General features: G+C 44.9%; 1 protein-coding gene across 3 annotated transcripts in view; it reads right to left on the bottom strand.

Annotated features, from left to right (window-relative positions):
- IMMP2L (inner mitochondrial membrane peptidase subunit 2) overlaps nucleotides 1–16,600 on the bottom strand; it is a 912,519-nt gene that overhangs the window by 251,724 nt on the left and 644,195 nt on the right. For all 3 annotated transcript variants that reach the window (XM_029073516.1, XM_029073517.1, XM_039913237.1), the window contains one exon: nucleotides 12,719–12,784. In XM_029073516.1, coding sequence (XP_028929349.1) covers nucleotides 12,719–12,784 — 66 coding nt within the window. The remainder of the gene's footprint in view (nucleotides 1–12,718; nucleotides 12,785–16,600) is intronic.

The following is a 16,600-nucleotide window of genomic DNA, read 5'->3' as shown; positions in this document are numbered from 1 at the left end:
AGCATGGCGTAGTACGGGCACGGGCACGGGCCTGAGAATCAGAAGGTCATGGGTTCTAATACCGGCTCTGCTACTTGTCTGCTATGTGACCTTGGGAAAGGCACTTAACCTCTCCGTATCTCAGTTACCTCATCTGTAAAATGGGGACTAAGACTGTGAGCCCACGTGGGGCAACTTGATTACCATGCATCTGCCCCAGCGCTTAGAACAGTGCTTGGCACATAGTAAGTGTTTAACAAATACCATAATATTATTATCTGCACTAAGGAGGAATCAGTTACTCTTCTTTTGCCACTATTCATTACTTAAGGAGGAATACAGTTTCTGGGCTGGGTCTGAGGTTTAATTCCTGAGGACTGAATATTGAAATGTTGGGCAGAGTCGATGGTAATTGGGCGCGCAATGAACGTCTCTTCATGTGACTACCAATGCTATCCTCTGCTGCTTTCATGAAAATAGCGTGGCTCAGTGGAAAGACCACAGGCTTAGAAGTCAGAGGTCATGGGTTCTAATCCTGGCTCCGCCACCCATCAGCTGTGTGACTTTGGGCCAGTCACTTCACTTCTCAGTGCCTCAGTTGGGGATCAAGAGTGTAAGCCTCACGTGGGACAACCTGATTATCCTGTATTTACCCCCCAGTGCTTAGAACAGTACCTGGCACATAGTAAATGCTTAAAAAATATCAACATCATCATCATCATCATTATCCTCTTCCAAGAGATGAAAGAAAGGAGTCCCTTCCACCTTAACTAGTATCCTCTCTAGCTCCCTCAGTGAAACACTTGGGGTTGTGTATCCATGAATTCAGTCTCTTGCCAAAAATCCCTAAAATTCTGCACAAAACTAGTGTTGGAAAAAATCCATGGGACCCAGGGCTCTCACACTGGGCACATCTACACCAAATGTCTGCCCACAGATGTCCCCTGCTGTCCATGTTCCGGGATATGGCTCTTCCCACCACTCTCACGGGCTCTTTGCTCAGAGACCATAAAATTGGGAGAAGTGGAGCCTGGTGACCAGATCTCAGCAACACAGAGCACAGCTCAGGGCCTGGGTCGGGGGATGTGTGAGAATAGGGGTCGGAGGAAACCTGAAATATGTGAGGTGGTGGGCCTATGTCACCCCCGAGAAAGTCGTGGTTACTCAGAGGTATATTACTGAGCCAGCCAAAAAGGTCTCCCAATAGTGGCTGGTAAATCCTGGTGGTAAGGCCTCCTGGAGCTAGAGAGAAAGCTCCTGGAGATCCCAGAGACACAGAACTTATCTACATTTACCAAACAATGGGGCCGGGATACAATTTTCTAAAGCAACCAATGCACATACCTAAGGGTGATTTTCAATCATATAACTTGGCTGTAAGCCCAACTTCTCATAACTGCCTAGAAGGTTTTTCCTCAGGGAGGATTAGAAACATGGAAAACAATCAACCTTTAAAATCCCACTTTCAAAGTTCCACTATTTGACACAGAGTGAGCAACATCTCAGATATATTTTAGATGGAAACCTCACCACATTGCTCAAAGTTGGGGTTCAAGTGTCCTCTGTTGTCCACTCCCTCTGGTCCAACTTTTGTCAGAAACTCCACAAGAAGAGTTTTATCTCCCCACAAACCCAAAAGTATTTAGAAAATTCCAGATGAGTGATAATCATCAGCCCGGGAACATTATTAAGTTAGGCTTATTTCCATTTATATCACCTGGCTGTTTAATATATGCAGACCAATGAACTTTGCAGCTATCATGTGGAGAGCTCTATTCTGAAGATCTATGTGCACACACATTATACTTTCTGTACATTTTCTGTGTACAGAGCACAGGAAATCTACTTCATGCATAACAATAAACTGAGGCTCAGAGCACTAAAGCTTGTATTGTGTGCAAAGCACTCTAGAGGATACCTACTGTTTGCACATTATATTGGATTCCTAACTGTATCCACACTCTAGTAACACCTACTGGGCACTTAAAAATAAAGGGTAACTGTATACCTACTTTTTGCAATCAGTCAGTTATATTTATTTAGTGCTCACTGTGTGCAGAGCACTGTACTGAGCACTTGGAAAGTACAAAATAACAGAGTTGGCAGACATGTTCCCTTCCCCCAGTGAGTTTAGAGTCTAGAGGGAGAGACAGACATTAATATAAATGAATAAATTATGGATATGCACATAAATGCTGTTGGGATGAGGGAAGAGTGAATAAAAGGTGCAAATGCAAGGATGACACAGAAAGGAGAAAGAGAAGAGGAAATGGGGGCTTAGTCAGGGAAGGCCTCTTGGAGAAGACGTGTCTTCAGTAAGGTTGTGAAGGTGGGGAGAGTGATGGTCTATCAAATATGAAGAGGGAGGATATTCCAGGCCAGAGGCAGTACATGGAAGAGAGGTCGGTGGCAAGATAGATGAGATCGAGGCACAGTGAGCAGGCTGGGCTGTAGCAATAATAATAATAATTGCAGTACTTTTTAAGCACTTACTATGTGCTAAGTTCTAAGTGCTGGGGTAAATACAAGTTAATCAGGTTGGACACAATACCTGGCCCACAAGGGGCTCAAACTCTTAATCCCCATTCTACAAATGAGGTAACTGTGGCCCAGAGAAATTAAGTGACTTGCCCAAGGTCACTTAACAGACATGTGGCAGAGTAGGAAAGCAGCGAGGTAAGGTAGGAGGGGCAAGGTGATTGGGTGTTTTAAAGCCAATGGTAAGGAGTTTTTGTTTAATGCAAAGCTTAATGGGTAACCCCTGTAGGTTCTTGAGGAGTGGGGAAAATATAGACTGAACTATTTTGTAGAAAAATTATCCAAGCAGCAGAGCGAACTCTGGACTGGAGAGGATAGAGACTATATATGTTTGTATGTATAAATATATGTATTTATGTATATATATATACACATACACAAATATACACAGACATTCACATACACAGTTTAGAGCACTACGTGTAGGGCCTGAGGCAGAAACATTTTTTCCTCGTGGGACAGACAGCTACACTGGAATAGAACAAGAACTCTGGTACCATTTTCACAATGCCCTAAATGTGTCCCTCAAATCCCCTGAGGATCACCTTCCCTTTCAGAGATTGTCCATACTCTCGCTTGCTTGCTGATGTCTGTATCTTTAATGAGATGTCATCCCCTTTAATAGCATCTGCCAATTAAACTTTCCTCTCTAATGAAAGATTGCCAGCCTTGGTCTTTCCACCAGTGGATACCTATTTGCATGTATTTCTTGCCTCTTTCCATGTTATGATAAAATATTAAATGGTCCTTTACTTTTTCTTTGCTAAAAGTAAATGAAAAGCTCCTCCTAAGAAAATGTCCTGGAAAAAATGGACATTCCTGGAGGTTCAGAAAGGTAGACACATAGTTTATCTCCACCTGACTCGGGTTGCACATTAAAAAGTTATTTCAAAATGACCAGTGAGTCAGCATCAATTGTGAACCTCCAGGTAGAAAACCTGGCCAGCTCCCCAAGTCCCCAGATGCTGAAACCCCACCTCAATGATTTGCTACCCTTCAAGCCCCAAATTTTCTTCTGTTTCATCATTCAATTTCCAGAAACAGTGTCAACAACAGTCAGCTCCTGAATAATGAAAAAAGATATTTGTCATTTTCATTGCTCTGCTCATTTGAATCTCATAACCACCAGGGTGATCGGTTTCCAAACCTTATTAGTTCTGCTAGTATGAACTCTGCAGATCCTCATTTCAAGATCACTTTGCAGTGCAAAGCTATAAAGACAGTCTTCTTAACGAACAATTGACAATTAATAGTCCTGCCAACACAGATGATCTGATTTGACAAAGCAGCAAACACAGACTTCGAGGTGCCAAAATTAAAACTGTGGGGGTGATTACTGTTTCAGGCAGAGCATCACAGTTCCACATACTGATGTTTAGTTCCCTAACCAAGTAGATTGCTAAAGAAAAGAACCACAATGCTGCTGAAAGAGAAAGGAACAACTTGTCTGTTGCATTTGTTTCCACACACAAATGGAAATACCATGAAAATGAATCATCAAAACATGCCTCAGAGAACGCTGAGCCTTCCTCTGCCCTGTTCCTGCATGGAGAGGGAGTAGGGCTGCATTGATGAGTGAATACTTTCCTCCCTGGATTTTCAGTGGGAGAGATTCACTCCAAACCTGCTTTTCCTGAGAATACTCTGTACCTTTAAGATCAGTCACATGAGTCCAAAGGCTGTCAGGGATCAGGAGTGGGGCAGCCAGGATCCAAATGTAGTAAATATTGGGCCCGGGGTGGATTGGGCATACATGGGGGTTGGACAGAAGAGCTCAGAGCAGGGGCAAGTTTAAATAGGGTAGGGAGGGAGGCCAGGTCTAGTGTGAACGGAAGATAGACAGGGCAGAGGTCTAGAAAGGAGACGGTGTGGTAGGAAATCTCAGAACCCAAATTAATGGAGAGTGGGGGGTGGGGAGGCAGAAAGCAGGGAGGGGGCCTGCAAGTTGCAGGGAAAACCTCAGGTGGGATGGTGAGGAGGGATGGAGAGGAGTTGGAGACACTAGAGGTTAGTGAAGAGAAAGGGGTTGAGAGTCAGCCAAGTGAGAAGAGTGGGTCAAGGAGAAAAGGAAGAGATGGGCAAGAAATACTGGAGAACAAAAAGGGATATTCCAGGACAATGAGGAGACACACAAGAGAGAGGAGGAGATGGACTGAGAGGCACAGAAAGAACAAGAGAGAAAGACAGGGAGAGGGGCAGGGCAGATACAAGACTTCCAAAGAGGAAATGAGGAGGTGAGGGACAGGAAGGGGAAAGTGAAGAAGTGAAAACCAAGGTAAGAGGAGCTATTAAAAGGACTCTGGAAGGGACCAATCAAACAATAAATCAATCATATTTATTGAGCACTTATTGTTTCAGAGCACTGTGCTAAGCTCTTGGGAGAGTACAATATAATAATTACCATACCTGTTAAGCACTTACTATCTGCCAAGCACTATTTTAAGCACTTAGATACAAGGTAATCAGTTGGAGATGTAGATTTGTGAATTATCTGTGTAGATGTTGTAGTTGAAACCATGGGAGTGAATGAGTTCTCCAAGGGAGTGGATCCAGAACTGAACCTCCGATGGTCACCCAACAATTAGAGGGCGGGATGTGGAGGAGGAGTCCACGAAGGAGAGGACAGGGAAAGAGTGCAAACAGAAGGAATCAGGGCAGGGACAGATCAGTGAGGAAACCAGGAGAAGAGGGGCATTTGGAGAATAAGCACTTACTATATGCCAAGCACTGTTCTAAGTGCTGGGGTAGATACAAGGCAATCAGGTTGACCCACTTGGGGCTCTCAGTTTTAATCCCCATTTTACAGATGAGGTAACTGAGGCACAGAGAAGTTAAGTGACTTGCCCCAAGTTACACAGCTGATAAGTGGCGGAGCCAGGATTAGAACTCACGACCTCTGACTCCCAGGCCTGGGCTCTTGCCACTATTCAGAGGCTGTTTAGGGAAAGACCCCAGAATGCTCTAGTGCTGACCTATCTAATAAGTCTAGGAATAAATGTGTTCCCATTGTCTGTCACCTTGCAGGAAGGGTGTCTTTGCTAGCTCTGGATCCAGTGAGTCAGGAAATTGGTCCAGATCAGCATAGGGCCTGGCCATGGATTGGCACAAACTGAAAATACTCAGCTTCCTTCAAGTCAGAACTCATCTACTGCTGCTCAGAAGTTCCACTCCTTCAACTCCACCCAGAGCTGGGCTCCTCAAAGATGTCAATGGACATTCCCCATGATGAAGCAGCATATCTGGACCAGGAAAATGCATCTCAGCTGAAGGACTGAATCCCCGATTCCAACAGTCCAGCTGATGCCCGCTGCGCTCTGTCCCTCCCTCTTAGTGCTGTTTCAAGCTGCAGGTTGCATAGGGGCACATTAGAAGCAGAAGAGCCATGCCTGAGGTCTGAGGTCTTACTGGGAAGGCAGGACTCCATGGCAATTATGGCAGTTCCATACCAACTAAGATGACCGGCAATGCATTCCCAGAAACCAGACCCTGAGAATCACATGACATCTCACACACCACCATGCAAGGCAACATGGAATTGTCACATTCTCCCATGAGCATGAGACACAGGGAGTCAGATGAAGAGATGACACTAGACTGAAAGCTCTAGACTGTAGACTGTAGACCACTAGACTGTAAGCTCGTCCCCTAGACTGTAAGCTTGTCCCTCTAGACTGTAGCTCATTTTGTTCTCATTGTATTGTACTGTACTCTCCCAAGTGGCTTAGTATAGTGCTCTGCACACATTAAGTGCTCAATGAATACAACTGATTAATTGATTGATTTGACCAAGCAGGAACCAGCCTTCACATTCTGGGAGCTGCTAAGGACTGATGCTGAGAGTTGAGGGGACAGTGGGGACCGAGGCTGGGATCCAGGAAATCGCCTCCCTTACTAGGGTCTAAACACTCCTGGCAGACTCAAAAACACTTCTGCAAACATTTCAACTTCAGATTAGTACCGGCAAAGAAGCACAGGCGAGCAGCAGTGTGGCCTAGTGGAAAGAACACAGGCTGGGAGTCAGAGGACCTGGGTTCTAATCCTGGTTTCTCCTCTGGTCTCCTATGTGATCTTGAGCAAGTCACTTCACTTCCTCTGTGACTCAGTTTCCTGATCTGTACAATGGGGGTTAAATCCTATTCCCTCCTACTTTGCCTATGAGGCCCACAAGGAACAGGGCTGTGTCCAACCTGAAGATTTTGTAGCTACCTCAGCTCTTAGAACAGTACTTAACACAGAGTAAGCACTCAACATGTACCATTATCATTGTTGTTGTGTTATTGCTATTGGTGTTATTGTTATGACTTAAGAAGAGTCAAGTGAACAGAGGAGTGAGCCTATGAGAGAAAAAATATTCCCTGCATGAAAATACCTTCACTTAAGAGAAGAAACCAAGACAAGCAAGGGGAAAGTGACCGGGTGATTTCCAGAATATATTGTTGGAAAAAGTCTGTGTCAGTTCACAGCATCTGGCCCCAACTTTTGGAGCAGAAATCCATGGCCATTGGCATTATCCTTAACTCCTCTCTCTCATTCAACCCACATATTCAATCCGTCACTAAATCCTGTCAATTCCACTTTCACAACCTTGCTAAAATCATCCTTTCCTTTCCCTCCTAACTGCTACCAGATTAATCCATTCAGTAATCGGCCTCCTTGCTGACCTCCCTGCCTCCTGTCTCTCCCCACTCCAATCCCTATTTCACTCTGCTGCCTGGATCATTTTCTTACAGAAACATTCAGGGCATGTTTCCCCACTCTTCAAGAAACTCCAATTGTTTCTGATCCACCTATGCATCAAACAAAAACTTCTCACCATCAGCTTTAAAGCACTCAATCATCTTGTCCCCTCCTACTTCACCTCACTACAATCCTACTGAGATTTCTTGGGAGGTCCTTTTCTCTCCTTCCAACAACACTGGGAGCCTCTGTTTCCACCCTGCTTGGTAACTGGAGAATCCTGGGGTGACATTGTGTTGGCAATTCTGTGGGCATGGCACAGTGGAAGACGATTAGCCTGTTATTAGCTCAGCTAGAAGTGGAGAAAACAATTCTGCTTAATTTGACTTTGGGACAATGGGGAAGCTTCTGGTTCCACTTCTGTGGACATGCCATCCAGCCCTACGAAACACTTTATGCCCTTTGTGGCCTAAAATCCAAAAAAAAGCAAGTGATCAGATTTCATCCCTATGCCTCCTATGATGTCAGGGAGAAGGACACCGCTAACTGTGCCTTGAAAAGTCATTCCAACACTACCTAATGGGAAGGTGATGAAAATCTGCAGTAATTGTACTTTTATAAAATTGAACTCAATTTTGCGATTTGCAATTTTTCCTCTCATTTGTACCTTTCAAATTGCTCTTGCTGCCTCCTGGCCCATAATGTTTTTTCAGTAAAGTCCCAGACTCTGCAGAACCAGACAGACTCAGTAGGATCAATCCAAGCCAAACGTCTGCACTGGCTGTCTCAGTCAGAAAAGATAATTTAGAGATGATCTGACAGACTAAGCTAGACTCTTCCAGGACTAAGTTCTAGGCTGGTTTCCACAGGGTGTTTGTGGCAAAGGTACAGTGGCTCCAAACAGCCAGCCTATGGTATTGGGGCAGCAGAGACCTGGGCCCTGGCTGGAGAAAGACCACAACAGGAGGATGCTGTGGCTCAGAGTATGGTCCTTCATAGTTAAAAGTCTTATGGTGCTCATTTGCCAGACTAATTGGCAGCAAGTTTGGGCTCCGTGTTTTCCTTGGAGCTGAAGATAAAAATCCCAGCATTGACTGGGCAGCCTGACTGGCAAATTTCTACAACGAGGGTGGCCATCCCATCCATATTTCTCCATGGGTACAGTGGGTACCCACGATGGTGAAAATCCAAAATCTCATTTGGTTTCATCCCCTCAACATTTCATCTCAGAATCCAGAGCTGGAAAATGGCCATGCTGGATAACCCATCATGTAATAAGCAAGGATGGAGCCAGATCTATTAACCAGGCTGGAGGCTTACTCTGAGGGAGTGGGCCCGGAGGCTTCTCGGATGCTGTGGGATCTTACCAGATGGAGCCCTCATGCCCGCAGCATGGGGTTCTGTTAGGCCAGAATGCTACTCCATAAAGCTGCTCTCTCCCTGCCATGCTCCCAAGCTGGGAGAAGAAAAGCCAGCAGCAATGACAGGAAAACTTGAAAGGCCTGATGTTCTCACATTAAAATATTAGAGATTCTGGCCGCCTACCTCTAAGAATGCCCGTGGATACCCGTTTGTTTTACTATCTCCCTCCTCTGAGGCACCACCCTCAACTAATTTCAAATCCACCAGCAGCCCCATAAATCAAAGCCCAGTTCCCCAGGCATGTTACCTCCACAACTGGGCTTCTGATATGCAGAAGTCCTGCACCAGCCCTAAAATGCGCAGGTTATTAAACAAGCATCATTTGAAGTTTTCCTTATGAAAACAAATTTTACTCCTGTTTTTCTTCTTATAAAACTTCATCATTTGCCAGTTCATAACATGACTCAACCACCGGTGATAGGTTCTTATTGATTTTTGTCTTTTAGAGAACACATTTAGACTAAAGCAGATTTAAAATATTTAATTCTGCGTGATTCAATGTTTTCTAATACCAAAATGTGATTTTCATAGATTGGATTGCACTGACAGTTTGAAATGTACTTTCTCCTCCTCTAGAAGAATGATCCTTTGAACAATCTGCAGCAGAAGACTCTTGAGGGCTTTCTTTCCTGAGCCAAGGCCAGTTTTGCACAGGGAGAAAGTCTTCAGGCTCCTGCCCTGGTGGTCAGCAACTGATACATCATGGTCTCCGTGGGCCCATCAGGGGATGCGGTTTCCACTGACTCTCCTGGACCGGTGTGGTTTCTCAGCACCAGCTAAATTAGCTGGGCCGGGTAGCATCAACCCCACAGCCCTTCTCTCTCCAAACCAGGGATGGGCACTTCCTCCCTCATTTCAGCAAGGCTGCCAGATCAACTGGCACTGAGGTCCAGGAATCTGGTGCTGCCCCCAGTACAACAGGAGACATGAGAGTGGCATTGCCTATGCTGACCAAGAAAGCCTGAGCCAGAAGCCCAGAGATCCCGCTGCTGACCACCGATCCCCGGTGATCCTGCTCATTCCACCGATCCCCAGTGATCCTGCTCATTCCACCGGAGGCCAATATGCCCCAGGCTGCTTTCTCCTGTTTTCCTTTCCCTCTTTTTCAGGACAGAAATTGGAAAAGGCTCTCCTATACAGGGCAAGTCCTAATGACTTTAAAACTGGGGGACCAGTGGGTTGGCTCCACTGTAACGCACTGGCACTTGTTGGGGTTAACATGAAGAAAATTCTTCACCTCCTCCTCCCCGCTAACAGCAGTTGAGGGCCTCCTGGGTGCAACTGCTTGTAATTTAACTTGATTTGTGCCTGAGCCAGAAAACTGAGAAATTACTAAATGGATTTGATCAATGAAGATGGTCAATTTAGATAATTCAGGTAAAAACATTTCTCCAGTTTTCTTACCATCACATTTAGGGCTTAATGAATTATTCAGATAGGCATTATCTACCTCTCAGTTTTGCACAATCCACCTGGTCCTACCCACCATGGCTGAATGCTATTGTGTGAGTTTCTGAAAAGGAAGAATCGCTGCCCCCCAGCCACTCTCCACTGCAGAGGCACTGCTACATACATCCCAGAAAGAGAGATGATCTTTTAGAAAACAGGTGGCCTTTCCTCCCCTTCCCACCACTACCATCTGCTCTGGTGCTTTGCCAATTGATCAATCAATCAATCAATTGTATTTACCAAGTGCTTATTGTATGCAGGACACTGAACTACTACTTGAGAGACTACAATATAACAGAGTTGTTGGACACATTTCCTGCCCGCAATGAGCTTACAGTCTAGTGGAGAAGATAGACATTAATGTAGATAAATAAATTATAGATATATACATAAGTACTGGGGAGCTGAGAGGTGAATAAAGGGTGCAAATCCAAGTGCAAGGGGGTCACAGAAGCGAGTTGGAGAAGTGGAAATGAGAGCTTAGTCAGAGAAGGCCCCTCGGATAAGATCTTCTTTTAAAATCCAGAATAGGGCCTGGGAATTTTCAATAGTTTGGGGCATATATTTTTCCTCATCAGTCTTAAGTCCACTATCTCTTGACTTCACAAGACTTTTGACATTCTCTCATGGCAAATGTTGTCAAAGCAGCACTGGCAGAGGGTGGAGTAGGGTCCATGGCATATTACACTGAGGGAGGCTAGGAATCCTGAAAGCCCTCTCCTCATTTAGGACTCAGGATGTTTCCCCAGGGGTCGGTTACAGTGCTCTCTCTTTCTTTTAAATGGAATTTGTTAAGCACTTACTATGTGCCAGGCATTGTAATAAGTGCTGGGGTTCATACAAGCTAATCAGGGTAGATACAATCCCTGTCCCATTTAGAGCTCACAGTCTTAATCCCCATTTTACAGATGAGGTAACTGAGGCACGGAGAAGTGAAGTGGCTTGTCCAACGTCACATAGCAGACAAGTAGCAGAACCAGGATCAGAACCCAGGTCTCTGACTCCCAGGCCCATACTCTTTCCACTAGGGCATGCTGCTTTCTTCAAACCAAGGAACCTGCTCTCTAAGGCCTACTTGAACAGATATTGTGTTGTGCTCAGCAGCAGACCCACCCAAGTTTCCACAGTGCCATCGTTTAGTGCTTTGAAAAGTGGACCATACTCCGCTAGAACAGCTCTTGTCCTTTTTCATTTGCTCCCTCTGGGCAGAGGCATAAACCATGCTAAGCTGAACAGAAGTCTCATGACTGTCTAGGTTGCCAGTGCTTTTGTGCCTAATTAGAGAAGCAGCATGGCGTAGAGCACAGGGCTGGAAGACAGAAGGCCGTGGGTTCTAATTGTGGCTCCACCACTTGTCTGCTGTGTGGCCTTGGGTAAGTCACTTAACTTCTCTGAGCCTCAGTTAAGTCACTTAACTTCTCTGAGCCTCAGTTACCTCATCTGCAAAATGGACATTGAGACAGTGAGCCTCATGAAGGGCAGGGACTGTGTCGAACCCAATTTGCTTGTATCCACCCCAGCACTTAGTACATAGTAAACACTTGACAAATACCATGATTATTATTAGTAATATCACTCCACTCTGTTGTGACTCAAGTAATATAAATCCTCAAACACTGTAGTCATTGATGAGCCAATTCGGGTGTAATCAATAGTAAGTCCCTGAAAACTCTGCTGGTCTAAAATAAGACTGAATTGTTGGGGACACTGCACCAATGACAAAACATAAATTTAGCAGTGACATTATTACAGTCTCCATGCTGTAAACAACCCTCAAATTCAAAATTGTGGATTTGGGTCACATTTTTGGATAGTTTCACTTGCTGAATTTGACAATTAGCACTCTTCTCCAAAATGACAATAAGCTCTTCAACTTTTCAAAAATATTTCCATTTGAAATAAAAAAATAGTAACACCAACCAAAGTAGGGAAACAGTACAAAATCCATAGGCAGCAGAACTTGTGGCTTAGCATTTATCCTCATCCCAACCAAAGGGTAAAATAAAGTAAGGTGTTGCTTTTTTCATAATGTAAGAGAAAGTTAAAGAAGGAACCAGAGGAAGTTAAATCCTGAGTTTTCCACCTGACTGAAAACCATGAAAAGGAAACGTCATCCTTCCCACTATCCACGTGAAGAATACTTTAACCCCAATTATATTTAATTATTTGGGAGATAGTGCTCTATAACATTAAATTAGGAGGAGGCTGCTTGGGTTCCTTTGAAGGAGAACCCTAACTGCCCACTTCTATGAGATACCTGAAACCCATGACAAACATCTGTTCTTTCCAGGTTAACATTCATCAGTGCCTTGGGCATAGATCCTGAGACACAAACTAACACCAAACTGAAAACACTGGTTGTAATGGTGGCTCCAGCCTGCTGAGTTCACTGAGGACTCTCCACCATAAAACCGAGAGCCCTGAATGAGGAAAGCCCTGGAGACCCAAAACAACCAATACCGGGAGATTCTCTGGGGAGTGGGGCAGACTCCCCACTGGGAGTGGGGAGCCTTCCGCAGGGTCACAGGAAAGTGAGACTTAAGGGATCTGTCCCTTTAGACATGACACATCTTTTAACCAAAGATCGGGTGCTGAACTGATATAAGTAGATAAAACTTCCCTCAGAAGGTAAGAGGTGACTTAAAATACTCACTTGATAATGTCACCTTCAAGAGCAATCACTCGCTTAATGATCTTCTGCTCTGGGTTTTTAGGAGACCTGAAAAACAAGAAGAAAGCCACAGTCAGCTAGGCATCTGATTTTTTGGAAAACAAAAGTAAATTCCAAACAGAAATGGGGGCAAAAGAAAGTCCCTGGGAAAACCCAGTTCTTGGACGTGACTTCAATCCTCTTCAAGAAGGGGGAGACTAGTGAAGTCAGTAGGGATCTGCAAGTTAGGAGATCTGAGTTCTAATCCCAGCTCTGATACTGACCTGCTATGTGATCTTGGACAGGTTGCTTAGCTCATCTGTAAAATGGGACTAATAATACCTGCCGCTTCCCCTCATCCCTCTCAGGAATGTTGTGAGGATAAAGAATATCAGGGGATTAATGTAAAATATCCAATGCAAAAAATTAAGTGTGCTACAAATTCAAGGCATAATCATCATCTGGGCTAAGTCCATTTTTTGTAGCAACAACCCCTGCTCCTACAAACATGAGCTCATGGGTTCACTAATACAGTCCCCAAGATGGTATTTGGTACCCGGAATGGATCACGGAAACAAAGCTCTGTGTGACCTGCCATCAAAAGAATACCTGGAAAACCCTACCAGATATTTAATCCCGACCTGGCTCCTTCTACTTGCCCTGGTTTTGGCCAATTTATTATTCCATGTGTCTTCCTCCCTCCCTCCTCATTTGAGGAAAATAAATCACTTGGACACTGATAAAATGATTGTTGACCCTCATGAACTCAGCACTTCATGCCCCAGTGGGTGTATTTTAAGGGCAGAGGAAAAGCTACAGGGCCATTAGAAAACTATTTCAAGTTTCTACCATTGTTGACTCGATTATTTTTAAAGGGGTCTGTGGAATTCCCTGCATAAGCATTTCTCGATGATTAGCATGTGAGCTTCACAGTGTAATTACTGACCTCGGGATCGTTTGCACCCCGCTCAGCAATAATTAGAGCAACCTTGAATAAACATCTTTCTAAATCAGAATGAAGAGCACTCCATCTCCAATGGTCACTTGGCTGTCAATTAAGGACACATTAACATTTTTGATTTAATAGTGTGGTTCCAAAAAATCCCTTATGTATTATAGAAATCATTAATTTTTTAAACATATGAAGCTGGTATAGATGGAGTCATTTGAATAAAGCATTATATTCAATTTGACCAGAATTCATTTAAATAATGAAGGTAAATGGGTCAAAATTAAGGGGATTGGGTGGCTAAATTAAACATCTGGTTGCTCCATTCTCTAGATATTATTCTTCCAGCTGCAATCAGGTCCCTATTGTGCCTGTAGATACCAACCTATCATTTGGAATATGGAGGTGGACAGGGGTGAAGCTCATGACGGGAGTGGGGGGTGAGGGAGAGGGGGAGGGAGGGAGGGAATGAAAGAGTGTTGCTTAGAGATGCAGATAATCAGTGGAAAGAGCACGGGCTTTGGAGTCAGGGCTCATGAGTTCGAATCCCAGCTCTGCCACTTATCGGCTGTGTGACTGTGGGCGAGTCACTTAACTTCTCTGTGCCTCAGTTCCCTCATCTGTAAAATGGGGATTAAGACTGTGAGCCCCACGTGGGACAACCTGATTCCCCTTTGTCTACCCCAGCGCTTAGAACAGTGCTCGGCACATAGTAAGCGCTTAACAAATACCAACATTATTATTATTATTATTATAATCAACCCAAATCACAACAGTTGGGCCTCAGCGGAAAATGGTTGCAGACGTCCCCTGTGATAGTCATAGGCCTGTTTGAGAATCTAGCTAGACTCCATCAATCAAGCAAACAAGTGCTCTACTATGTGCTAAGTGCTTGGGAGAGTACATCCTAGTAGCCAGAATTTCCCCTCCTTCAAAGAGCTTCCAGATGAATGGGGAAGACAGTCCATAATGATTTGGAAATTGTAAAATTCAGAGGGACAACAAGGTTAAAGATGACCACATAACACATCAAGATGAAACTGCTATATAATTGAATACCATGAATTGAACTGAAGGTCCAGGAGAATTCTTACCTCAGCCACTCACAAAGAGTCATTTGGCTTTGTTTTATAAGTGATTAAAATAATGGAGAACAGTGAAGTGCAGGCAACATTAATTTAGAAAAGACTCCAATTCCCTCCCCCTACCACTTTCTGCACCTATGGAAGACAGCAGTGGGACAGAGCAGAACAGGGAGAGTGGAGGGAGTGGGGGAGGAGTGGAGGAGTTGGGGGGCAGAGGCATACTCTGCTCCTCTGGTGCTACCCATCTCACTGTGCCTCCATCTCACCTGTATCGCCACCGATCCCTGGCCCACATCCTACCACTGGCCTGGAACGCCCTCCCTCCTCAAATCCGGCAAAACTATCACTCTTCCCCTCTTCAAAGCCCTACTGAAGGCACACCTCCTCCAAGAGGCCTTCCCAGGCTAAACCCCTTTTTCCTCAGCTCCCCCTCCCTTCTGCATCACCTCGACTCACTCCCTTTGCTCTTCCCCCACCATCCCACAGCACATTTACAAATATACATATATGCATATATCTATAATTCTATTTATTATATTGATGGCTGTCTCCCCCCTCTAGACTGTAAGCCTGTTGTAGGCAGGGATTGTCTCTCTCTATTGTTGTACTGTACTTTCCAAGCACTTAGTACAGTGGTCTACAGACAGTAGATGCGCAATAAATATGATTGAATGAATGGGGTGAACAGAGGGAGTGGACAGAGCAGGATTTGATTTATAAGTGAGAGTTTACCCTCTCTTCCCTTCTTCTTCTCCCTCCATTACTCTTTGCTCCCTGCCCTCTGGTTTCTCGGCTGACCATTTGTCATTTTCTGTAACTCTGTATCTCCCTGGAGGCCTGTCAGCAGAGGAATCTAGCTCATATATCCTTCCTGGGCATCTCTAGGATCTTGGAGGTCATGGGGTGTTTCTGTGGCCACTAATTTCAGCTTTGCAGTGAGCAGTTTGTCAGATCAAAGAACTGGGGCTGAGGACCAGAGATACTAGGGCCTTGGTTACCTGGCCTGTCTACCAAAGCTCTTTAGCAAAGGCCAAGTCATACAGTCTCTAGGGTCTGGTGCACCAATGCAGAATGCTCGCTCCAACAGGCATTCAGCTTCTTTGGGCCAGCACTCCAATAAAGCTTCTGCAAGAAAATTAAGCAATTGATATTTTCATCCTCTGGATTGTGTTCCTTCACAGTGTTCAACAGAACAGTAAGAGACAAATACTGTGTGGACAAAGTCCTCGCCCTGACAACCATTCTGTTCCCTGGCGTACACTGATCTCATCAGTCAGGACAGCTTTGCTTTCCCATCCCTCCAGCATGGCTTAACTGGTTAGGGGAGCCTTTGGGCAGGGATATGAAAGCCTGACCTGATGGAGCCCTGGACTATGTGACATTGTGCAGACTCTTGGGTTGTCAGGCCCTGTAGCCATCCAATTGAAGCAGGTTCCACCTTGTCTCTGTGCTCCAACTGGAAACCAAAAATGTGAAGAGCTGGGCAGGACCAGGATAGGGCTACAGTTCAATGAGCAACCTGGGCAGAGTCTATCACTTCCTGCAGGAAAGAATCAGCAAACTCCAGCCTCTCAATTATTTTGTCTCTGAGCCCACATAGGGTTCAGGGCAGTAGGTCTGAATTCCTGACCCCATAAAAAGGTTGGGACAGGCCCTCAAACTGAGAATAGCATCTGTGGAATTAGCAAGCGGGTCTATCCAATTTCAGCACCACCAGCTGCTGCTTAAGCATGAGTTTCCATCCAAGGAGGGGGATCACTCTATATTCAATTCACTGCTTTCACTGGTCTCCCTATCCTCTCTCCTCAAAAAGTGCTCTCTGTTTCGTACTTCCTAAACACTCAATAAAGT

Source organism: Ornithorhynchus anatinus, chromosome 10 (assembly GCF_004115215.2).
Source record: "Ornithorhynchus anatinus isolate Pmale09 chromosome 10, mOrnAna1.pri.v4, whole genome shotgun sequence".
Classification (NCBI taxonomy): Eukaryota; Metazoa; Chordata; class Mammalia; order Monotremata; family Ornithorhynchidae; genus Ornithorhynchus; species Ornithorhynchus anatinus.
The sequence above is the reverse complement of the archived record's forward strand: the minus strand, read 5'-3'. Positions and strand labels throughout refer to the sequence as shown.